The following is a 25,366-nucleotide window of genomic DNA, read 5'->3' as shown; positions in this document are numbered from 1 at the left end:
TACTTAGGTAATTTGGATGAGTATATTGCTAACAGCTCATAGGTTAGTGATTCAGTTGGTGGTTTTGGTACCATTTATTTAAAGATCAATAACAAAACAAAAATATGTAGGCCCTACTTGTCACCTATTATTAAAATCTAATATGATGAGTGAGCACTTACCTTGCGCATGAAGTGGTCAAAGTGAGTGGAACACTGACATTCCTTGACGTTGCGGAAGGGCTTCCAGTCAAGGGCCACGGACTCAAGCTCAGTCTTGATACTGCCAGATGAGATGCCCTTCAAAGGGTCGTCCCCCACCACGGCACAGGCCACTGAAACTAAAACATTTTTAACAATTGGCTCTGTGCGATTAATAAATGTATGTCTTAGAGAATTTATTGTTGCAATATATTTTGTAATGCTACTGCGGGTTGGATAAATTAATGGATATCAAAGACTAAATTATGGTAGAATTGAGAATCATAATTTTTAATCCTATGAATAAATTTTTACGTTTTAAAATTCAAAACACGCTAACCAGTTACTAAAGAAACTCAGAACTCAATCCTACTCTTTAAGTTACTCTTTTCAATCCTGTATAATAGCTGGTAAGCAATATTTTAAGCATTGAAAGCTGCAAAAGCTCTGGTTTAACAATAGCTGGAGATCTTTTACAGTCATTCAGCAGAATGAGTTATAAATTAGTACCTTACCGAACCGATATTGTATGTCAAGCACAACTAATATTGCAGACATTTTGCATAAATACTTTATGATTAATCTGACTAAACTCATATTAAACTATTTGGCTGGCGACAAATTTAGAGTAATCTACCTAATTTATACTTTCAGCAAACTCAAACTGTCCTTTTACAATAATCTTACCTTTCCAAGATTTTATAGTAATCTACAATTTAGATACAACCAATTAACCAATATCTTTTTCACACCCAGTCCTTTAAGGATTCAAATACAAGATCCCAATGCATTAAAGTCAACACCCAAAAACTCACCTGTATCTAAAGGTTCCTTATCACTGGAAAGTTTTCTCTCAATAGCACCAAGTGGATCTTGAAACTCATTACTGTTTGCGATCCTAGCAATCTCTTCTACCTGCAACAAAGTTGAAATTGAACTTTAGCAAAGTTTTTTTTTGTCAACAATTCAAATAAAGGCAATAACGGTTCTATAATTTGTTACACCAAAACGTCTACAGTTGTGTGTATGTGATCCAAACATATTACCTGATTTCTTTTAAATAAACCATCTTTAAAGAAAGCGTTTAGTCGTCTGAATGGCGACAGGTTTTGACACCCTTAAGACGTTATGGTCAAGCCCTACTGTGAACTATCGCTCGTAGGAGGTTGTCAGAAATTCTTAAAAATATACAACTAATTATCACAACACGGCTGTAGGTTCAGGATGTAGGTCTAGACTGACCGTTGCTGTATCCTTTACCATCCACTACCCTTATCATTTTTCTTACGTTTTTGTTTGTATGCTTTGAAGACTTTCTGGCGATCTCCTAGGAGCGACAACTTCACGTCTTAGGTCTTGACCATGACACCTGTGTGTTGAAACCAGTTACCATTCAGACGTCCAAGGCTTACTTTGGGCAACCATGTATTTAACCTCTTGTATAGTGTAAGAACTTACTTTGTCATAAAGAAGCTTATTGTCTATTGTCTGTGGACTGTCTTTGGTAACTTCAGACTTGACTCTCTCCCCTACACTGGCCAACTTGGTCTTCAGCGCTGTGATTCTCTGTAAACATAACAACAACGTCACACAAGTACACAAGGTTAGCTATTCATTAGGTAAATACCCCTGTCACAGCAAACCTGAAGACTACACAAAACTGCATTCATCTGATTGGATTTTTACTAAAATATTTCTGGAACCATGTCATATATTCCCTGTTTTGATTACAATGGGTTCAACAATTAATTGAGGGAAAAAGTCTTTTTATAACATTTGTATAGTGTGGTGTAACTTTAAACGAATAGAATTTTTGGCCACATGGTTTTTGATTGTGGGAACATCAAAATGAAAAATAAAATCAGTCCTGAGTTTAGGTTTGACCATGCCACCAACAGTAAAAGCTACTTCCCTATTGGGAGAATTGAGTAAAACAGTCAATTGTACTTTAAGAAATAAATTTTTTTAAGATTCTATAACCTATTGTACTATGATGTAATTAATGGCTATATAAACGGACTATTATGACTATTTACGTATGAGTCTACAAGGTACAAGGTACAGTACCTTCTGCAGCAGCTTGATGTGGTCTTCTAGAGAGCTGGAGTGGTCACAACAGGTCAACAGAAGCTCCTCTAGGTTCTCTCTAGGATGTATCCCACTCTCAAACCTGCAGTACATGCCTCGCCAGAACCTGACATGGAGCCATAGTGAAGTCAAATAATTGCATCTTTACTTTAATCTGAGTATGAATTTTCTACAGTATGTTGCTACAATTCCACTGTTAACATTTACAAGAGTGTATACACAATACACAATTAGTACAACTTCATATGTTACTTTGCTTACTTTTCAACGTTTGATGTGTGTTGGTTGTGTCAGCCACACTTTTAAGTTTAGTTTTACTCATAGTTGGTGCTGAGCTTGTTGATATGAATAGATATTAGGAACTAAAATTGAAATTGTTGATTAGCTGATACAATAAGCAAGGTTCGCCAGCATTGGATTCTCCCAATAATTTCAATCAGAGATTCAGAGAATCAAAATGTTGTCCTTGTTTCGATAATATTGTTTAAATTTCATGTCTAGTTGACAGCTTTGATTGAAAAAAGTCACAATTATCTTTGGTTAGTGGTCACAGATGGTGGATACAAACATACATTAATTTCAAAAATACAAAAAGAGTACGTACTTGATGGTTTGTGGTGCTAAGTTGGGTCGCATCATACCAGGAACAGCTGTTTCCGAGTATAGAGGGTTCAGGTACTCATGCATGTGGTTTGCCATGAAGCCCCACAACGAGTATGTCCGCTCATGTAGCCTACAAACAAAGTTATTGACTGTAACTCAGTAAGTCTCATAGATCTGTAAAACAGCAAGTTTTGAAAATAGACTGTGTTCTATTACTGCCAGCTGCAGAAATTGCTACAGTTGTTATACCTTATCCAAGTGGCTGATTAGGAATTTTTGAAAATGGTTATGGATCAGCTCGCTTACCTAAGAATATTTGAGTCCTAGGGCTAATAGATTATGTACAAAAGGTCACAAAGGATTTATGAACTACAATATACTATCCAAAGAAGTCCTAAATTAGGACAAAGTAATGAGACCTCTAAGCCCCTGGACTCAAATTATTTGTGGTATACTATTTTGTAAGGTCAAATACAAGTTAAATGTTTAAAATTGAATAGCAACATCACAATAATAAAAGCTTAGAGAAGGACAATGAGAGTCAACAAACCTCAAGTCCAACCGGTCTTTCTCACAATTGCCGATGAATGTTCCGTACTGACACGACGTCACGTGATCGTGGAGACACAGCAGGAACCTCTCGTTAAACTGGAATGCGGAGGGGAACTGACAACACAACTGCCACGTACACTCTACAAACTGAGTGAACACGGGAGATATCTCCTTAGGGTCTCCAGCGATGTGACCACAGCGATCGGTGAACTTGTGACCAAACGCTAGCCATTCCTTTTCTATCAGGGCCTGGTGGACATACATACAAGGTTATCAACTACATTATTGGTAACGACTGGTTTCACACTGATGAGGGTAGGTGCAACTCCTAAAATTCCAAGTCTAGACCTACCCTATACCCTATACCTGCCGCCATGTGACATTGAGTTGTATGGCCATGCATTTTACTGTTTTTTGTTTATGTTCATGTATATGTGTTGAGTGTTTTTTAAGACTTATGACAACCTCCTAGGAGCCATTTTACGGCTAGCTTGACTATGACGCCATAGATGCCAAAACCGGTCGCCCAACAGACGACTTTAGGATTACTTGGAAAGAATAATGGTGACTTAACCTCTTGCATACTGTATAAAAATCTAAGTGAAGTAGATTGCAGATCATGTGACCGAGTGACAGAAACTCGACATGAGATATAGGCTAGTGATCTTAACATGCATTGCCAGAGGGATTGGCTTGAATCCACTATTATAATTACCAAACACCCTTAAATAGGCTGGATAATTAATTAATGAATGTGTTTTGTTAAGTCTGCTAGTTTGCTGCAATAGGGTGTTCTGTTTTGATCACATCATAGTGTAAGGATCTGTACCTGATAGCCCTGCACCGTACGGTAGTAGCTGTCCAACAGCAGGGTTGCCAAAGCGCACACTTGTGCTGTACGATCCCAGCCGTCGGAGCAGTGTACAACGACGCTGATGCCTGCGTCTATTGCGTTGGCTATAAACATGGAAGTGTCCAGTATACTCTTGATATGCCTCAGCCATCCACTAGACTCTAGTCCGGCTAGGAAACTGTTCATTGACGGAGACTTCAGCTCACAAGCTGTAAACAATAACACCACTTACAATGCCATATACGATACTATCGTTCAGGTATATTTTTTCCTTGTAAGGTTGTGGACGGGGTCTACTAGCCACGGGTTGGTTGTGATATATTTTAGCGGTACTGGACGCATGGTCTCTGTTCTAATACGAATTAGCTCTATGACTGGTTGTCCAACTCTTAAAAATAGGTAAACATGAGATACCAGTATTTAACAGCACCATGAATAGAAAGCATAATATTTAAATTGCAACATGAGTTTGGATTTAAAATCACAGCACTTTTTAAAAGTATAATTTGTGTTATTTGGAGTTGGGATTCAAAACTAACATAGCCTATCCCAAAATAATCCAACTCAAATAAAACAACACATCTTCATTATTAAAACACATCAAAATTCCTTAAAACTCTACGTTATTTAGACCCTAAGATTGATTGTCTTACATCCGGTGCAAATGCTGGACAGTTAGTTCCACCCTGAACCCTCATTAGTTCTGAGACTGATTTTCTGAGCCTTGGCAAAACAGGTAGGCATAAGCAAATCACATGTCAATTTGAACGCTAGGACTGACACTGAACAAACGTTTCACAGTTAGATCAAAATGTCAAATAGCTACTTAATCTAACAGAATAGTTAGAACCTGGTTTTAATCACATCAATAACAACAATTGATTGATAAAAAATTCAAAGTTTTCATTTACTAACCAAAATCTGCAGTTTTTGACCGCAAATCTGTGTCAAAGTGAGCTGAAGCTTACAGATATTTTTAATTTTTAACATAATCTTGAAAATAATCTTAGAATATAAGAAAATAAACTAAGAATATAAGAAAATAAACTTTTAAGAATAAATTAACAGTTTGTTTGGAAATACTATACAGAAAATTTAAAGATTTTGTTTAGTACATAGATAAGACTTTCAACACACAAAATAAACATCATCAAAAACAGAAACCTGTAGTCCGCTCAAGTACTCACTTTCTATTAATTTGGCAAGACTGCTCCTCATTACATGTATGTTTTCAATACCAAGGAAGTGGAACTTGATGTTTTCATAAAAGTTCTCACTTTCATATCCTTTTCCAGCCGCTCTATTAGCCATTGCATTTATCTGGAAAAAGTAATCGTTGATCAGTTAAGAATAGTTGATTATTTTGTAATCAAGTCAAGTTTTAATCTGAGATTCATCTAGTTTTGAAAAGTTCAATATATTTTTACAAACCTTTGGTCTGGTGTCTACGACGTACATGTATTTGGCGTTGGGATTGGTCTGTAGAATACAGTCTAGCATCTGCTCGTCTTCTACACAGCGAGCACTGAACCCAGACAATGGTTGACTGCAGCGACAAATAGCTGCCTACAACACACAACAAACAACATCTCAGACTGTGCTGATCTGTGAAATTTAATGATAAATATGTGCCTTATTTCAGTTTGCAAATTCTTCTGCCTTTGGTCATTTAAAATTGGCGATGAGTTGGAACCACTTTGAAAATTGGTACCAGTATCAGTTGGAGATCAAAACCAGATGTGAATTATCAGTACCGGAACCATTTTCTCTAAAACACGGCCACACCCAAAAATGTGGCAACATTGCAATCTCTTCCACTCATTAGCCTGCTCGACACAGTCACGTGTACTTGTACCATGATGTATGGAAGCGAGCTTGTCTGGTGGTAGAGCACAGGGCTTCGGAGCCCGAGGTCCTGGGTTCAAATCTCACCAATCACCAATAGATTTTATCAATGTGATAATGCCCCGACCCTCTAGAATTAGCCTGAAGTAATGTGGAAAACTAGAACCAGAATCTAGCATCCTAGGATGTGAAGGTGGGACATAAAAAAACTATGACTGTATGTTTACCTTGTTGGTGTGCAGGTAAGTGAGGACGGGCAGTCTGCCTTTGCTGCGGAACTGACTGGAGCTCACCAAGATGTTGGTGGTGGCCGAGGCAGGAACGTACAACACCCGTGGGTATGTGTCACAGATCTAAAACACAAGCCTGTCACTGCAGTTGTCACTAACATTATCCATTTCTTCACTGAATAGGGGAAAAAATAAAAAATACACAAAATACACATTAGGCAAGATTTTTATTTATTATCAGCTAATTAGCTACCAGAATCAACCAATTGTGTTTTTCAGGTTCTTATGAAATAGAGTCTCAACTATCTGATATTCAATTATTGGGCATTCCGTGTTATCCAAACATCCCTGTGAATGATTGAGAACTTTGTAATTGTAAGCAACTTCCTCTAGCAAGATTGTACAGTGTAGCAAGTGCGTTGGGTCAACCTTTTTTCACAACTACTGACTGTATTTGGAAAATACACACCAGGCTTTAGAAATCTAAAATTTACTGCAATTTCCTTTTTTTTGGCGAGCTGCTTACCGCCAGGAATTAAAAATACCTAACAGTCCATCACCTCCTTTACCTGTAAATCCCTTCCACTAAGTTGAGTGATGGGTACCGCCTTATCGTACATTTAAATGCTTCAGTCAATTTGTTTTTCCGTCTTTGTTTAGTCTTTAATATTTTATGATGCAATCAAAACTTTTGTTTGCCTACTCGATCTTGATGTGACTAATGTAGGTTGGTTAATCAAGACCACAGTATTATGATCAGTAAAGAGAAAGAAATGGACTTACTTCATAAAACTTATTGAGTGGCATGAGGTGCCACTGTTCGTTGGGGACGCCCATTCTTTGGAACTCCGACTGGAGGTCAAAGTAGCTCCACCCGGCTGCCTTGGGGATGTCATCCCTCGACGAGTAGTGGAAACAGTACAATTCTTCTATGTGGACTGTAAGTAACAAAATGTTGAAGAGTTAAATGATTAGATTGCTACATACATAACTGTTTTGAAATTAATGTTATGATTAACTGCACATAACACAACTTCTTTCATTCAGTATTGGCAACACTGGGTATTTGTTTATGGTAAAAAAAATCCCCATTGACATCAAAGATATTAAACTTGATACTTCAGAAATGGTCTTGGGCTGATAATAAAAAATGATCTTTATAATCTTTTTATATGTTGTTAGGATACTAAAGGAATCATTGACTTGACAAAGTCGTACAATAGAGTACAACTGCCAGGTTATTCAAACCATCTTAAATATATGTAGAGTGTTAAGACCAGTTAACAGAAAATAGCTTAAAAAAATTTACAATTGAAATAAGTCTGTTTCAGAAAGAACTTAAAACAGTATACATATGTACAATTTAAAATATTGGTGTCAGGGTTTCTAGTGGTAAAAAGGACATAGGACCTAAATTTTCAGGTCTCGAGCTGCATTTTGCTTAGTGCTGTTGTGACAACACAGGTCAATGAATTACCTAGAATAGGTGTTTTTCCTAGAAGCGATTCTTCAGTATAGGCTCAAAATCAACTGTCACAGACTTCATTTATGTAAATCTTTTCTTAGCCTTGGAGGCTGTTTATCGATAGCATTTTACCATGTACTGCATATAAATTATTATGCTTCTCTTTATTTACAATTAGTAATTTATATTACCCATCACTTAACTCAGACAAAAATTCCTAGAAGACAAAATATAGAATAGCTAATGCTGCCACTGCTGTCAATCATATAATTAGTCATACATATGCAAGTGTGTTGGAAGGTCAAATTACAATTTTCTACTGCTTTAGAAGCGGTCTAAAGCAGTAGTCAGTACTGATTTAGACAGCACTGGGTTCAGCTGTCATCGCAGGCACGATGCATCAGTCTCCTCTGCAGAGAAGACTTCCATTTGTTTACTTACAAACCGGTGTCAAGCATAAACAAAGATGCTCAACAAGAGTACCTCCAATGAAAAAGTATCACTTTATTACTAGGAACCAATCAAAGCAATCAATTATAACTAAATCCCAAAAGGGAAATTTTCTAGAATTGACATTCCAGTTGAATTGACCTAAATGTTGGCTATTAAGACTTACCAGGTTGAGAGAGCTGTTGTAGGTTAGTATAGACTTCATGGCAGTCGCGTTCCCGAGGAATCACAAAGGTAACGGAGAGAAACATCTTGCAGCGGATGTGTAACGGAGACCCAGTAGTAGTCAGGGGTAGCTTGTCTACACTGGCTATGTGCATGAACAGCACCTGCAAGTCAAGCAACACAAAATTAAAGGGATACACAGTACTCGTCTATTTCAGGTAGGCCAGGGAAGTTTACTCTTGGTAATAATAGCATTGACATTTGGATTTTGAATCAATACGGATCTACAGACAATTATTTATTTAAACTAGCAGTCGTCCAGTGGTTGAAAACTCAACCAAAAATATGTTATGTTAACAGACATCTCTATTTTCCCCCCACGCTGTAAATAAAACACATGATTGCAATTTGTTCAATTAGTTTTGATTTTCTGTTTATATTTTTTTTTTTTTCTTCACCCATGGCAACCCATGGTCCATGTTAATTTTAAAAAAAATTCAAATTCATTATATTTCACTTAATTTTTAGCCTATTTTAATTTATAAAGGTATTCTGCACATTTACAGGAAACTATCTTTTTAGCAGTAAGCCTATGTGTAGATTTTCCTGGTGATGCATCTGACCTGAGAAAAAAGCTTTTAAAGAAAGTAGGTGAGAAAGAGGTGAGAAAGTAGGTGAGAAAGTAGGTTCGTATTTTTTGTTGTGGTGATTTTCTGTGTGTAAAATATTAGTAAGTTGTAGAAAGCACTGAAGAGTGTTATTTTCCAATGTATTTTCCCACAATTTTATAAAAGCTATAAACTTATAACAACATAACTAACAGGTATATTATGTGTTGAGAGGTTGGTAGCAGCCATTAATCAGCTGAGAGCTCTACTTCTCACCACACCCAACACCTTCACTCTCATCTCATCCCATCTATCCGAGTGCTGCTTCATCATTGATGAGAAACCAAACATCAGAGCGAGAACCATTTGTGTTATACGTCGAGAAAGTAAACTCATATACATCTTTACAAAATTAAACTCCTCCTTCACTTTTCTTGGTATATTATTGGTCTCTTTTGAATACATTAAAAGTGTCAGTTTTGAAATTGAAATATCATATGGTAGAAGTAATAAGCTATCATGTGCAAATGAATGTATGAGTCTCTGAAAAGACTGTATTCATAATTTTTGTTTACTATAGTGTTATAAAAACTAAGTAATTCATTTTTGTAATGTTATATGTTGGAAATAACAATAGTTATTTGTGCAACTAGTGAGAAATGTAAGCAATTGACTCACTCGAGAGAAATACTTACTCACGAGCCGTAGGCCAGTGAGGAATGGTTTCTTGAGTGAGGCAATTGTACTTTGAACTCGAGTTGCACATTATACTTTTCCTACAGTTACCAAAAAACAAATAAATTGGTGAAGAAACATAACCAATTTTTACACAGAAGTGAACTTTTAATATAACATTTAATGTGAAGTGACAAATACAACAGTACAACAGCTGACCAGCTGATTTACAGCCAGTGCTGCCAACGTATTTCGCGCGCATACGACGTTGCCTGCATGTTACGCGCTCACTATTTCGTGCCTTCACGTTGCAAATCTGGAGTGAGAAAAAGTAATTACAGTGAGACAATGTTAACATTGTCTCACTGATGAGCGAATTGGCCACTTTGCTTTCTCAAATCAGTGAGAGAACATGTACATTGTTAGATAACTGTAGGAAAAAGACTTTTTACCACAAGGAAATTGTATACAACTTAAAAAAAAAATAACTTCAATGAAATTTGTTCACTGTTTTCTCTATCATCACCGGTACAACTGAATACAATAAAGACTTAATCACTTTATTTAGACTTCAACATAATGAGTGAACAATTGTGAGTACCACAATGAATTGTAACGTACAATGAAATGAGATTACCGTATCTGTCTTATGTGTATCTTTGTTACTCACTAAAATCTGCTGTTTCTTTAGCCAGAACAATTTGTTAAAAAGCACAATCATGTACAGCTGGGTCCAGTTGCGGAGCATAAAATATCTACTGACTTAATAAATGAATGAGCTAATAAATGAATATTTCATTGTTAGACTCACCCACATCTCCTTTTTATTGACATGGTCAGTAAAGATGAGGTGGGTGGGGGTGATGAACAACACACCCTGAGATTGACTCTTGAGGTTGTATCTGTCCAGCATCCGCACATTCTCTACCTGTCAACAATAAACACCAAACATGTAGTAAAATCACAAGAAGCCAGATGCAAATTGAACTGTGTTGTCATTGTCATTATCAAGAACTAAATGGGATTTTCACAATACCTGTGATGCACTTACAAAAGTACATAGTGCATAACAACCGTGAGACATAATTCAGCGAAATGCCATCTCAAACCCTTCAGTCCAGGGAATACATGAAATCAGCTTGATCATCATGTCATCTCACCAAAACAGGTAACACGATTGTTACTTTTGGAACTGCATGATATGTAGTGTAAAACCCCATTTTTTCATTATTGCAGTTTCGGGGCTATCACAATGAATTATAATCATCTGGGAGGTGGGCTTCCCATCAAAGTACAGTAGACTCCCTCTTATCCGGACTCCTCGGGACCGAGAAAAGTCTGGATAACGGTTTTTCCGGTTAAACCGATGTCCCCAAAAACTTGTTAAAACGGACCATTTACTGTGATAGTAGACTTAAATTTAGGAGAGCATTGTATTTAGACATGTGATCACTGGTCTCAAATCTTTCCCACGAGAACAGTCGTTTCAGTACCGCCCACTTCCTGTCCGCGTTAAACCGATGTGCTGATAAAAATTGTACGGTTAAAGAGATTTCATTTCCGCCAGGTGTAATCCAGTTAAACCGATGTCCGGTTAAAAGGTGTCTGGATAAGAGGGAGTCAACTGTTGGGCCTTCAAAAAATTATCACCATAAGCCCTCGCAGGAAGAGAAAAGTATCTTGTTCCAAATGTTGATGGAAAAGACCCTCCAACCCTTACACCGAATAAATTAGTGTAAAAGGTTTATAACATAATTATTTCCAGTCTAAAAGTCAGAGTTTTTTTACCAAACTTTTAAAACATTTTTGTTCCTACAATCTGCAAAAAAATTAAGAGCACAGCAAATTTTAAATTTGGTTTTTCTCAGAGCCCTGCACCCATGATGACCGAGTCATTGAATTGGAAAAATATTTGTCATCATATTGGATGCGCTTCAGCAAACAATCTTTGGGACAATAAAGCTAAAATCAACACAATTCTATTCAGCTGAATTGTCATTTGCTCTGAAGATGGATTGGTGCGGAAATGGAGAAGGGCTTGAAGCCGACATGAAATTTTAAAGTACGAGCAATTTTGTTGTTGTATTATTAGTTTTTAAGATTATCATTATCAATTGAGATGGTGACACCACCTAGGTGCATATTTCAACCAATATATGAGTGAAGGATGAGTGTAAAATGGTGTGAGATAATCTGTGTAGGTTTACTGACTAAGATCAGCTGTTTCATCAGTCAGGATCATTTATTTAAAGTCCAATGATCAGTGACATATTGGTCCAATTTTGAACCATCAAGAAGCTACAAACTTTTTTCAGGATCAACCGACAAAACCTTTTGATTATCAGCCGAGCATTTTAACCACTCCGCTACCCAGCTAGTTAGATCAATCAATTAGATCTGATTGAATAGGATCTTTAAGTCTTTCCTTAACAGGATTACGTTGTTATTTCAGCAATAAAGATCTGATAGATATTAAATAACTTCTTGATCAGCATTGTACGTGTTATTAAATTTACGGAAAGTAAATAAAGATACGTCTTATAACACTTAAAACATATATTTATGGTTATACTGTTACTCACAAGACGGTAAATATACAAAAGATGGTAAGTGGTGATCGATTTTGATTGGACACTCCAATCATCATCAGACCCAATAGGCGAATCATTTAGCCTATTCATAGGCGATTCATTATTCGAATCATTGGCCTATTGGGTCTGATGATGATTGGAGTGTCCAATCGAAATCAATCACCACTTACCATCTTTTGTATATTTACCGTCTTGTGAGTAACAGTATAACCATAAATATATGTTTTAAGTGTTATAAGACGTATCTTTATTTACTTTCCGTGACAGATATTTTAAATAGTCAATTTAGTGACTCATGTTAAGAAAACAAAAGGTGGCCTCAATACCCTAAATGGTGATAAAACACAAAATGTCATTCTCTTTTGATGGAAAAATCCAACCCCTGAAATCTAGCAACAGTTTACTGAACATTATCTAAAAAAATTGATTATTTAAAGATATAGTTTGTTTACTCTTCCAACTTCCTATTTCTAAAATGATGATCTAACTAGAGAGTTTGTGTCTTTTTTTCAGTTGTTATCAGTACACATATTGTGAGCTAACATAGCTAATCATCAGACTAATTGTTTTAAAATATACACAACAGCGACCTTTTGAACAAAATTGATGTTGACTATGAGGCAGAGGGTTACATAATGTAACCGAAGATTACTTTGCTGTCATAATATAATGATAATGATTTATTAATGACTATCTTTTTCAAAATATCATTTTTAGTCATAAAACTTATGATTGATTGTACCTTTTTCAGTATTTAAGATATCTGAATGGTATTGATTTTTAAATGTTCATAAAATCCTCTGAAAGGAAATGTTGACTGTTCAATGTGTTAAATTTTCTACTTAGGTATTTTTTCCTTGTACTTTCCACATAAAACATTGAGAGAGCTTCCAAAAGTCAAAGGAGTAAAGTCAGAGTACAAGAATGGGATGGAAGTCCTTTCAGCTTACAAGAGACAAAGGCCTTTATATTAATCCTTAAATATGTGAGGTTTGAGAAAAATGCCAACTTTTGTTTGATTCAATGTTCATAAATATTAAAATGTTAAAGGGTTTCTGAAGTTTTATAAAAAAAAACACAAAGTTTCATACTGTACGCAAGCTAGTAGAATGACGTTTACCAACACAAATTTATCTGTGCTAAGCTAGAGACAATATTGGAAACCCTATATTTCAGTTCAAGTAAGATATGTTGAATAACATTAGGCAATAATATAATTGACAACATATTTTTTACATTATTCAAAGCTTTAAACAGATAAGTAGATAAAAGACAAAAGGTAATAAAATATTATAAGCAATTTGGCGCAAGCATACAAAGGCACTCATTTTGGCATGAAATCTAAAATGTCACCCTGACAATAACCCTCATAACCCAAGGAGGAATCAAGTTTGAAGTTAAAGACCAAACGGCAGTATCAGGGTACAACCTGGTATAAAGCTATTAAATGGAGCAAAGGTAAACACTGGTGGTGGGGCAGGGGTGCGCTACTACCGGTAATGGAGCCAAGATCACTTAAGTGGCTAGGGGAGGGGTGATGGGAGGTGTAGGGGGGTGAGGTAATGAGGCGAACCAGGGCATATCGACCTACCACACAGCTCTGACCATACTCAACACACACACACACACATCAGTGAACTTTGGTTTTACTCTAAATATAATTTTGTTAAAATATCCATGTTTGTCCTATTTTACTATATTTATAAAAAAATTAAAAAGCTATTTTATCCAATCTAATTTATTTGTAAGCTATCTTTTGTTAGTGGAAGTTTTTATTCTTACTATATATTTTGACACAAAATGAATTTAATTAATGAATTTATTTATTTAATTTATGAATTTATTGATTATTCTTTTAATTCATATTCAAGGTTTTTTTTAACAATTGAACAGTTTTGTACATTAATTTATGTAAATCATTTTGTTGGAATAAAGATTTAATTCATTCATTCATTAATTCATTCATAATTCAAGTGGTTTCTCCTGGGAGTTATTTTATTTACAAATACACACTGATTATATTGCAGCACTTAATCACACTAAGTTTGGCAAAATATATCGAAGAATAAGAACCTCTGTAAGAATAAAGGCTACTACAAAAAAAGAATGACTCGTTTACTTAAACAAAAAATATTTTAAGATATTGCCACTGGCAAAGTTTAGAATTAATTATAATATAACTTATTATTTTGTAATACAAATATTCCTAACTGCACACTCATAGCATAAACACTCTAAAATTTAATACTTTGATTATCTAAATAACCAGTCGATTTAATTGAAACATTAATGCCACACCTTTTTAATAAAAAATGTTTTTAGAAAAAAATTATTGAAAAATTTTAATCAGCTAGTAAAAAGTTTACTAAGTTTCTAAACAAAATTATGACATTAAAATGTTGGATTTATTTTTATTGTTAGAGACTTGATTTTTTCTTGCAACAACAAAAGAATTAATACAAGTTTGACTACTAATTGAAACTCATGCTTAGCACTGATGATTCATTTAATCATGAATCATTGTACTCTCCGCTTAAAATTCAAACAACATCGATCCTAACAGTAAACTGCAAACATTTCATAAGTCTGTGTCAGTTAGTATCTATTTAACACTATTCAGAACCTTGAAATATGTGGTAAACATTCAAGTGTTATGTCAATATATGAGTCATGCGTACATACGGACTCGAGAGTAAATAAGTTGGTATGGATTTCCAATAATGGGTAAAAACATGTTGACGCAGACCAACAAAAGTTTGAATGCTAAAGTTCTCTCCCTTTCGCTTTAGGCAAATCCGCAACAAAATGTACAGTAGACTCTATCTTCAATAAATGGGTGTGTGCAAATACAATTCATCTTTAAAAAATAGGAGAAACAAATTTAATTCGGTAATAGTAATAGAAGATTAATTTACTAAAATTAACAACTGTACAATAGTTATTATCATTATCATTTGAGATGGGGACACCACCTATGTGCGTATTTTATTCCAAATATGAGCCAAGGGTGAGAGTAGAATGCAGTGTGACGTATAAATATAACATCATTATTATGTTATATTATTGGAAAAGATCTATTTTAATAAATTCCAACATCTTGAATGGTTTATCTAAGCGATTTTTACAGGTAAACAAGGGTGCTTATATTGATGAATTTTATGATATTTTACTAGAAAAAGAACACAGTTTTACATGAGAGTCCTGCTAGTTCAAAGTATTTGAGACCAGATCTTTTTGGATAGCAAAATTGTTAGTTTCGATTGGTCATAAATGCAGTAGTATAATTATTCTAGATTTTGGTAGACTTTAAATATACAATAATTTTTACAGTAGAATTATCTAACGCCTTATTCAAGGATATGAAGGGAAAAATATTTAATGTTAAACAAAAATCTTGTTAAATAGTTAAACATTCAATACTACATTCTCATTATATTTTAATATATCCTTTTCTGTCTTTGTGTTGATATTCTCAGCAATTAAAATATTCCGGACATGAAGGAGAAAATAAATTCCCTTTTGGTGTGTGTAAAAGGTGACTGATCAAAGGAACGAGAATTAGAGCTTCAAAAGCTTCTGTCGCTGTAAGAGAGAAACCAACGAGCTGAACACACTTCAAGTAGAACAGGTCACAATATCATACAGTGAATGTATTCACCAAAATACATGATTGACTTGTATATCAATTTAGGGTAATACTCTAGCAGATTTTACAACTGAGGGTTTATATTTTTCTACAGTTTATTTTTAGGAGATTGAAAAGTGCTTTCTGCCCCAGTAAAACACAAAAGCGAAGTTTCTCTAGAACAACAAATGGATGGGAGGATAAGTATTTTTTAGACTCCCTCAATGACTCTGTATTTCCATTACAAATACCAGTTTTATACAGTTTTTAATTAAAAGAAAACACAGTTGAATAAGCCACTGGTAGATTATCGAATGTTGAAGTTTTTTTTCTCCCCTTAATACATAGTATATAGGGAAAGTATTTTTTTCCCTCAAAAATGTTGAGTTGAGTTTTGAGTTTATATATGCGTTTTGGGTCCCCTTGAACCAAAAAAGTGGTTTTTGAAGTTATATCTGTCCGTGTGTTTGTTTGTGTGTCTAGGTGTTTTTTTCATTTTTTGGAAATTTGGATTTTTAATGATTTGTAACAATTCAATATTTTCACCAATATTTTTTTAATAGAATAAGTTAATTTCCACCATATGTTTTTCCTTTTTTTCTAAATATCAATCCCTTTTCAAACCATATATAGTAATTAATTGTTCATGCAGACCAATAGGTAATCAATTTAATACAATATAATATAGAAATTTTCAAATAACATAATTTCATGTAAATATAAAATAGCCTATAACTTTTGTAACAAAATTGCTTCAAATTCAATATAATTTTATTTAAATAACTTTTCAAAATTATAATATAGCTCTCTAGCAAATGAAATTTGTTATAATATATATGTGTGAACAGTGGCTTACAATTTTATGTGATTAAGTCAGCATTGACATATGTGAGTGCAACAATGCATCAGACCTTCATCACTTCCAAGAGAGCCAAGATAGTATGAAGATGCAAATTAGACACTACATAATATCAAAATTTTATAAAAAAAAGTACATAATTCGGACAAAATTAGTGAAATTTGTTGAAAGAAGAACCATCCTTGTTACAAACATTAATCATTTATGACATCAAGAATTTTGCTGCAAAGAAGACATCAATTTTGGTGAGATCACTCCAATAGACATTTTCCCCTTGGGAAGCCATTAAAACTTTTTTTAGGCCTAACCTTTGGACATTTGTACTCAAATTCAAAGTCAAGAGCTAATAGAAGCTTAACTTATTCAGAACTATTGTTAATTCAACCAATCTATAATTCGAACATACTTTATATTTTAAACAAAATTTAATTAGGCTTATATCACAAGATTAAATTCAAATGCCGCTCGATCACCCCACCTGAGATAAAGATCCTTGCAGTAAGTTATAACACTTGAACCTAAATTAAAACCATTGTAATAGGCCTAGCCTAAAGATTTTAAAATAAATTCATTTCCCACTGTTTGTACAATTTATTGTGAACCCTTTTCTTTTCTTTTACTATCAGTTTTGTATTATAATTTGTTCAGTAAAAGGCCAGCTGACCATATGAGCATATTAAAATAATCCCCACATGTCAACAACAATACAATAATAAAAATTTGAAAATGTAAACATTCCAAGGTAAACATTCTGGTTAAAAAAAAAGTGCAATTTTTCTCTCTTGTAATATCGTTTCTTTGTGTAACATAATTCATTTCTCTCTCCTTTTTATTTTGACTTATTTCATTTACCTTTTCCTTTTGTGTTCATTAAATAAACCTTTTTTAATTTGACTCTAAATTCTGTGTACCTACTGTGAGAACATTTGGACATTAATGAAACATATTATCTTCTCAACTAGAGACAACATTCGACCAGATCTTCTTTCAAGACTTTAATAACGTCAAAGTGGTAACATAACTATAGTTCAGTGTAAAAAATTCAACCAAAAGTCCATAATTATTTTCTGTTGTCAAAATTAAATTAATAACCCATATACAGTCCACTTTATTATTTCTACAATAACCTTTTGATTACGCTACATAATTAATAAATTTAAGTTTCGAAATTGTACATGGAGTTTCCATTGTAGACTAAGTTGAAGGTTGATTACAGATTCTCCCATTAAATACCGAAAAAAAAACAAATTTTCTCAAAAACGGCCTGAACAAATTAATATGAATTTAGTATATTAGTCCTTTAAATTCTCGTGAAATTGGTACAACTCACATTCCTATAAAAACTGTGGTTCACGATTATTGTAACTTATGTTATTTCCCATAAGCTCATAAAATAAGAGAAAATTGGATTTTTTTTAAACCAGTTCTTATTTAAATTTGTCTGTTATGGTAAAACAGTGCAACCCCCCATTGCTGTAAAAATTACAGTTCAAATGTTATTGCAACTTTTGTGATTTTCCTTATAAATATCATAGTTACTCCCCTCGCTTACTCATGATAAATGTTGTTGACAAGCGAATGGGAGAAAGTATGTGTCAGATTGCTGATACCGTTTACTTCCTTTTCACTTTCCACATGATAGGCCAAAGTATTCAGGAAATAAAAGATGATCAAATAAAATGAGTTGTCTTTTCATTAAAATCCATGTTAGCCCCTGAGCTAAGGTAACTAAAACCTTTGAGCTTTTAAAGCTTGTTTTTAGTTTTTATTTTCAGTTTGGAAGGATAAAAAGGAGAGAGTATAGGAAAGATACATGTGTTATACAGTAGGATACTTTTAGCCAAGTCTTTTTTTAACGGCCTACAGCTTTAAAATAAATCTGGAATTTTATTACAGTAGCCGCGATAGTCACAGATCCAATTAAAACACAATAAAAGACAGATTAAAATTATCTTTGAGATATAAAAATTATAATATCCTCATTTTAAAATAAACTGCTATAGTCAATAAAGCTTACCGTTATTTTTCTTTTATGCTTTGGCTAAATTTATTGAAAACAAATTATATTATATTATCACTACAGCACAAAAAGCTTTCATATGAACTTTTATACAAAATTTTAACAGAAATGAAGCATTTATAAATTGAGTATGAATGTATTGTGGCATAACTAGATAAAAAGTTATGAGGTATAAAAACTAAAAATACCCCCGCCGCAGCAAACCTGCCGACTAAGCGAATTTCCATCTGTCTGAATTGATTTTCAGTTAAATATATTTTAATAACATTAGGTTTAACGAGTACCTAGGTTTGCTGCTACAAGGAAACTAATAAAGTGTGTTTTTGAGTAAAATGTTGATAGCTTAGTACAAAATAAATAAATTTGCCAAGTTTGATCAAAATATATCCATAAACAAGCAAACTACAACATTTGACAATGTTTTCCATAAAAATAACATGAGAATTTTAAATTCCACAATTTTTTTTAATTTTCTCCGTTACTAACAATCGAACAAAAATACTTTTATATACTAAATTATTTGTTTTTTTAAGCTCTTTAAAAAGGACTAAAGAGAAATCCGGAAATTTTGTGTTTTGAGGGTCAAAAGTGAGAAAAACAAATTTTTACCCCATAAAACCCCCCGTTAAGCCCCGTTCCCATGGTCCGATCGTGCTGGTTCGCGAACTCATTCAAGTTTATCCTGCTTTACACCTTTAAACCAAATTTCATCAAAATCAGACAAAAATTACTCAAGTTATCGCGTTCACGGACGTATATATATATATGTCTATATATATATATATACATATATAAAAATTTGAACAAATGGTGTTTTTGGCCTCTGGGGACATCAAAATGAAAAAGTAAATCGGTCCCGGGTCTAGGTCTTACCGTGCCACCTACGGTAATAGCTACTTCCCTATAGAGAAATTCGCTAAAATATTGATTTAGAAATTTTAAAATTAAAGTTATTTTCAATTTATCACCAGTAATCACAACTTTTGGGAATAATTTGGTTTTTGTAATTTCAATTTTTCACTAGGCTAATTCTATTCACATTCACAAGATACTGTAAGCGTAATACTGTTAAGAGAAATTGAATGAAAATTGAAGCCCGGCAGATCCATCTCAGGGGCAGTGTTATTCTTTGCCAAGAGAAATATGGCTTTCAACGTGTTGTTTACTTGAGCCACAAGAACATAAAACTAAGCCAGCGATATTTATACTGCAACGTCCTAATCCTTGGCCATAACACGTTTTACAGGTAAACAACTCATGTTGTTGGAAAAGTTTACAAGGTACCAAGCAATGTTTTAACATCCAAATATATATCAATATGTCAAGCGTTGAAAACTAAATTATCAAACTAGAAATAAATAATAATTTTGAAAGTGGTTTAATGATATAACTACATAGACTAAAAGAATGAAAATAATTGTTACTGTATACGTTATTTTTATTCGTATAACCAAAATGTCTATAAAAAATGTATAGGCCTAGGCCCTATTTTTAACCGACTTCCCCACTAACAAAAACAAAAGGAGAAGGTTCTCAATTTGTTTGTGGCGATGTTTTATTTTTCTATGTATGTTCACCAATTTCTCTGTGATTCTTTTACCAATCAGTGTGGTTCCACCACCAAAATAACCGGGAGAGTTTCTATTTGGTACCTTATATATTATGTTTAACTATAATATTTGTTTCGGTGAAAAGTTCTGAAAACCTTAAATATTCAACATTTATTTTGTTTACATTTGTGCTGATTGTTTACATCTGTGCAGAGAAGGCAATAAATAATAATAACATTCCTACAGCTGTTAGTTGAAACCATTTAAATGAAGCTAAAGACAATTCTTCATGAAACAGTTGCTTCACATTGATCAATAAACTATTTCTTGCCATGCATTTTGTTTTGGTTACTATAAAAAAATGTATTTTAACATTTGATCTGATTTGTGTATTCAGTAATTCTGTTTTTAGTATTGAATATTCTGACTTAAAAAACATATATGTTTCAGTGAATAGCTGTATGATATTGACAAATAAAGGTGTATTGTGAAAACCAAAGTATTCGTAAAACAGGTCTAAATATAAATTAAATACAATTATTCCTTACACGACCTAAGAAGTGTGACAGTGCATAATCGTCAATTGTCTTATAAGTGTTAAATATTTTAATTACTAAACATGCATTTGCAGATGTGGAATGTTTATTGACATTCTCTACCCAGTTACTATATCATATCAATACTATTGTGCCTGCTTCGGAAAGTCCTAGAGGAAGATGATTTGCAATTTCGACTAGGCTATATCTTGATCAAACAAAACCACCTACATGGCTTGCACCACTTTTAGCTGAACCAATCTTTCATATACATATTTAATTTGCAAATGTGGAACGTTTATTAATATTCTCTACCCAGTTACTATAACATATCAATACTATTATGCCTGTTTCGGAAAGTCCTAGAGGAAGATGATTTGCAATTTCGACTAGGCTATATCTTGATCAAACAAAACCACCTACATGGCTTGCACCACTTTTAGCTGAACCAATCTTTCATGTACATATTTAATTTGCAAATGTGGAATGTTTATTAATATTCTGTACCCAGTTACTATAACATATCAATACTATTATGCCTGTTTCGGAAAGTCCTAGAGGAAGATGATTTGCAATTTCGACTAGGCTATATCTTGAGCAAACAAAACCCCCTACATGACTTACACCACTTTTAGCTGAACCAATCTTTCATATAATATTTTCCAAAGTACTATACATGTTATCGACCAATTTTCCACTTTTGAGAGATTTTTTAGTGCTGGTAGCTGAGGAATAACTTTCATATTGTTCCAAAAGGCTTGAGACGTTACTGTATTTCTTTTTATAATGTAGAAGTACACCGATTGCAGGAAACGATGATGTCTGACATTTCAAAGAAAAGACAATTAGTTTTTCATTAGGCCTAATGTAATGGACAACTCTTTCTTTCTTAAGGAATATCTAAAAATGTTTATTTTCATACCCATTGATTATGTAACCTGAACAGGTGACTCAAGCAGTTTTAAAATAATGATTGTTCTGTGGAACTTTTGATTGTTTCAAACAGTTTTGCTTATCAAAAAACCTCAAGTAATTAATATATAAAAAATCATACAGTCACTAAAAATCATGAAATAATTTATTTTTGTAAAAAAATACAACCGACTTCAAACGCTCTAAAAAGAATGAAATAATTTCAATAAAGTAAACTTTTGTATTAGGCAAGCTCACGTATTTCAAGTCGGCGCGGCTCAAACTGCAAATATGATTGAAATTAAATATTGTGTGTGTATTTTGAAAATCAATAAATTGTAGCTGGATAACATAAATATATAAAAAAACATACTGAACTGTTTTGTTTATATATTAAAGGAAATATTTTCTTGTATTTTATGTTTACTTCAGAATAAATGCATTATGAAAATAACACACACAAATGTTCTATATGAATAAGAAAATAATTTAGTTTGATATTATGATAGGGAAAATAAGCTAGTTTGGTATTAAAACGTTACTTTTCCATGTTAGAAACATTTAAATGCGTTATAATCTTTTTAAAGATGCTCGTTAATACCACTATAATGCCGATCTCTGATTACGGTAATAAAATAACACTGAACGCATAACTAAGTCATAAGTCATAAGTTCTTTATTCCAAAAATAACAAAAAACACATTGTATTGGAAAAGTCATAAAAATAAACAATAGTAAAAACTGAAAAATGATGAAAAAGATGAATTATGAAAAACTATGAAAAAGACATGCAGATTAACAACTTTAGTTATAGATAGTCACCTGCAATATGGACACCCTCTTTCAATTTTGTATCAAAAATCATCATAGACTTAAAATACGTGAGCTTGCCTAATACCAAAGTTTACTTTATTGAAATTATTTCATTCTTTTTAGAGCGTTTGAAGTCGGTTGTATTTTTTTACAAAAATAAATTATAAAATAAAATGATTGATATAGAAAAGTAACTCCAGAGATTTTAATTTATAGTAATTATTTCAATATTCAAGACTTCTATTTGTCGTTAGGCATATACAATGATGCATTTAACATTGGCAGATTATATTAAAACTAAATATAAATCTTTCTATAAAGCTAAATATTATGGGACAAAGTGCAAAATTAGGGTTACTGTATTTTAAATTATGTACATGAACCACGCCCCTTAAATCAGGGATATAACTTTACAACCAATTATCAAATATGTAGCAGAAAAAGTAATACCCTACACAACTTTGACCAAAATTGCTACTTATTTTTGCAATAACAGATATTTTACCATCCGGGGAAGTCTTTAACTTCCTAGCAGACAGTATGGCGCCAGTATTGATTCTATCTTCAGTAGGTGATTTACATTTATGACAGTGTGTGTTTGAGATGGTGTTGAGCTATTTACTACATTTCTTACATTTTATGTTAAATATTAACTTTTCATAACTTCATCATTAACAATTAGTTAGGTACCGTACAATATAGTTCAACTATTGTTAGTATTGTCAACAATAAATAGATAAATATAATTAAATTTTATAATTAAATCTCTACATAAATAGTAAGTAATAAGCTAAGTTTGATGCGACAAATAATATACCAATAACGACAGCTTGTTAAAGCATAAAATGGTTTGAAAATAGGTACATTTCATCTAGGCCTATATACTTGCTAGCCACAATTAACCGATTCTTTACAATAATTACAAGATATTCATGTTTAGAACATTGAAATCAACAGCAAAATTTTAAGACCCCTAATATTACAAAAAACAATCAGAAATAGAGGGTCTTTTTGACAGATATAGTAAACTAGCTGTACCCACGGGCTTTGCCCCGTTTAACTTCATAAGTATTCGCATGAGATTCATAAGATCAATCACGTTCCGGTTGAAGTTCGTTCGCTACGCTCACTCACCTTTAGGTTGGAGCTCGTTCGCTGCGCTCACTTGTTTTCAGGTTAGCTCGTTCGCTACGCTAACTCGCCTCCAGGTTGATGTTCGTTCGCTACGCTCACTCACCTTTTGATTGCAAATTAGCTGTTGTCATAAATTTTAAAAAGTCATCCCTTTTATTGTTTATAATACTTTGATAAAGGTTTTTATGTTTTAATATTTAACATTGGAGAATTTAAACGTTGTTAAGTGCACAGGTGTGCTGCGATTGGGGTTTAATACATTTGGACTTATTCAAAAGTAAAATAGTTTTCTGTGCTGCACTCTGTAGAAACACTGTGGCACTATTTCAAATCATGACTAATGCTAATACAGAATGTTGTAATTATTCAAACCTACAAAACAGTTGGTAAATGTAAACATCTGCTTTTAAATTATACTGTATTTATTTGTAAACATTGTAGATCAAAAAGTCTGACATTAGCCCACTTAAAACCCTCTGGGGCAGAGCCCTTTTGACAGATCTGTACCAAACTTCACTCGAACCATCCTTGAAAGATGCTTAATAATGCCTGAAAGTTTCATTACAATCTGTCGAGCGGTTTCGGAGTCCATAACGTATATACATACACACACACATACATAGTTCTTCTTTTATAGATATAGATTATTTTAATCACACTTACTTAGGAGATTTTAATCAGCCTTAATTTATATTTTAAAGAAAAAAAGTAAAAACAAAAAAATACTGGCTTCTAAATTTTTAGAGATGATTTCAGTTGGAAAAATCAATAGAAGGTTGAGAGGTTCAGGTCAAACAGACTGCAGTAAATTCAGTTCATTAAGACTGTTAACTCGACCATCCTCTCAGGAAGACTAAATCTATTTCTAGCAAACCACTTTACGATTTTCCGTTAAGAATTACTTTGTCATCAAGGTAGAAGTGTAATTTATTTGTAACTAACTTATGTAATTTTATTGCATGAGTTATATTGAATTTTAACCCAAAACATAATTTAAAAGGCTAAATCATACACATTTAATCGTAAAAGTTTTAGATTACCTATAGCCTACAAAACTATTTCCCCAAATGTAATAATGTTTCTTCATAATATTGCCAAACGGCTAAATCATTTTCCAAAATAAACTTATCACACACTTTTTAAATAAGCTCCTTGTTTAAACAATTTAAAAAGTGTGTGATAAGTTTATTTTGGAAAATAATGTAATAACTTATATAACCAGTACTGTAGCTGCTATCGATTTAATTTAACTATCAGTAAGTTATTAATTTAAATATGAAAGTAAGTAAATTGTAACTAACAACATTATTTCACAGAACATTTTGAGACATGCATACACGTAAAAAGGTGTCCAGTTAGTAAACAGACAAATTCCAGAAAATAGTTGAACGGTCAAATTATCAATTATCAATCATTGAGATGGGGACGCCACTCCAAATGTATCATGAACCCCTATACTATACCACAGATTAAACATACTCCACTCACTATAGGCTACTATACACCTAGGTCTATACTATAATCACTATAAATTAATTATAAGTATTTAGGCCCAATACAAAGTTATGCACATTTAATTTAATTATTAGCTATAAAATACCAATTTCTCCTTC

The 25,366-nt window shown here is 33.2% G+C and overlaps 1 protein-coding gene across 3 annotated transcripts in view; it reads right to left on the bottom strand.

Annotated features, from left to right (window-relative positions):
* Positions 1 to 25,366, bottom strand: part of LOC128987231 (myotubularin-related protein 6) — a 29,780-nt gene that overhangs the window by 2,523 nt on the left and 1,891 nt on the right. For 2 of the 3 annotated variants that reach the window (XM_054407980.1, XM_054407978.1), the window contains exons 2-14: positions 10,525 to 10,641; positions 8,432 to 8,594; positions 7,134 to 7,288; positions 6,348 to 6,473; positions 5,707 to 5,841; positions 5,463 to 5,595; positions 4,252 to 4,484; positions 3,421 to 3,671; positions 2,872 to 3,000; positions 2,247 to 2,373; positions 1,638 to 1,745; positions 995 to 1,094; positions 162 to 319 (exon numbers count right to left, since the gene is read on the bottom strand). In XM_054407980.1, coding sequence (XP_054263955.1) covers positions 162 to 319; positions 995 to 1,094; positions 1,638 to 1,745; positions 2,247 to 2,373; positions 2,872 to 3,000; positions 3,421 to 3,671; positions 4,252 to 4,484; positions 5,463 to 5,595; positions 5,707 to 5,841; positions 6,348 to 6,473; positions 7,134 to 7,288; positions 8,432 to 8,594; positions 10,525 to 10,641 — 1,935 coding nt within the window. The remainder of the gene's footprint in view (positions 1 to 161; positions 320 to 994; positions 1,095 to 1,637; positions 1,746 to 2,246; positions 2,374 to 2,871; positions 3,001 to 3,420; positions 3,672 to 4,251; positions 4,485 to 5,462; positions 5,596 to 5,706; positions 5,842 to 6,347; positions 6,474 to 7,133; positions 7,289 to 8,431; positions 8,595 to 10,524; positions 10,642 to 25,366) is intronic. The other variant, XM_054407979.1, reaches the window with a different exon arrangement.

This window comes from Macrosteles quadrilineatus, unplaced genomic scaffold (assembly GCF_028750875.1).
Source record: "Macrosteles quadrilineatus isolate MER2022 unplaced genomic scaffold, UCM_ALF_1.0 Scaffold_2__2_contigs__length_208266976, whole genome shotgun sequence".
Lineage (NCBI taxonomy): Eukaryota > Metazoa > Arthropoda > Insecta > Hemiptera > Cicadellidae > Macrosteles > Macrosteles quadrilineatus.
This window is presented reverse-complemented; position numbering and strand designations above follow the sequence as displayed.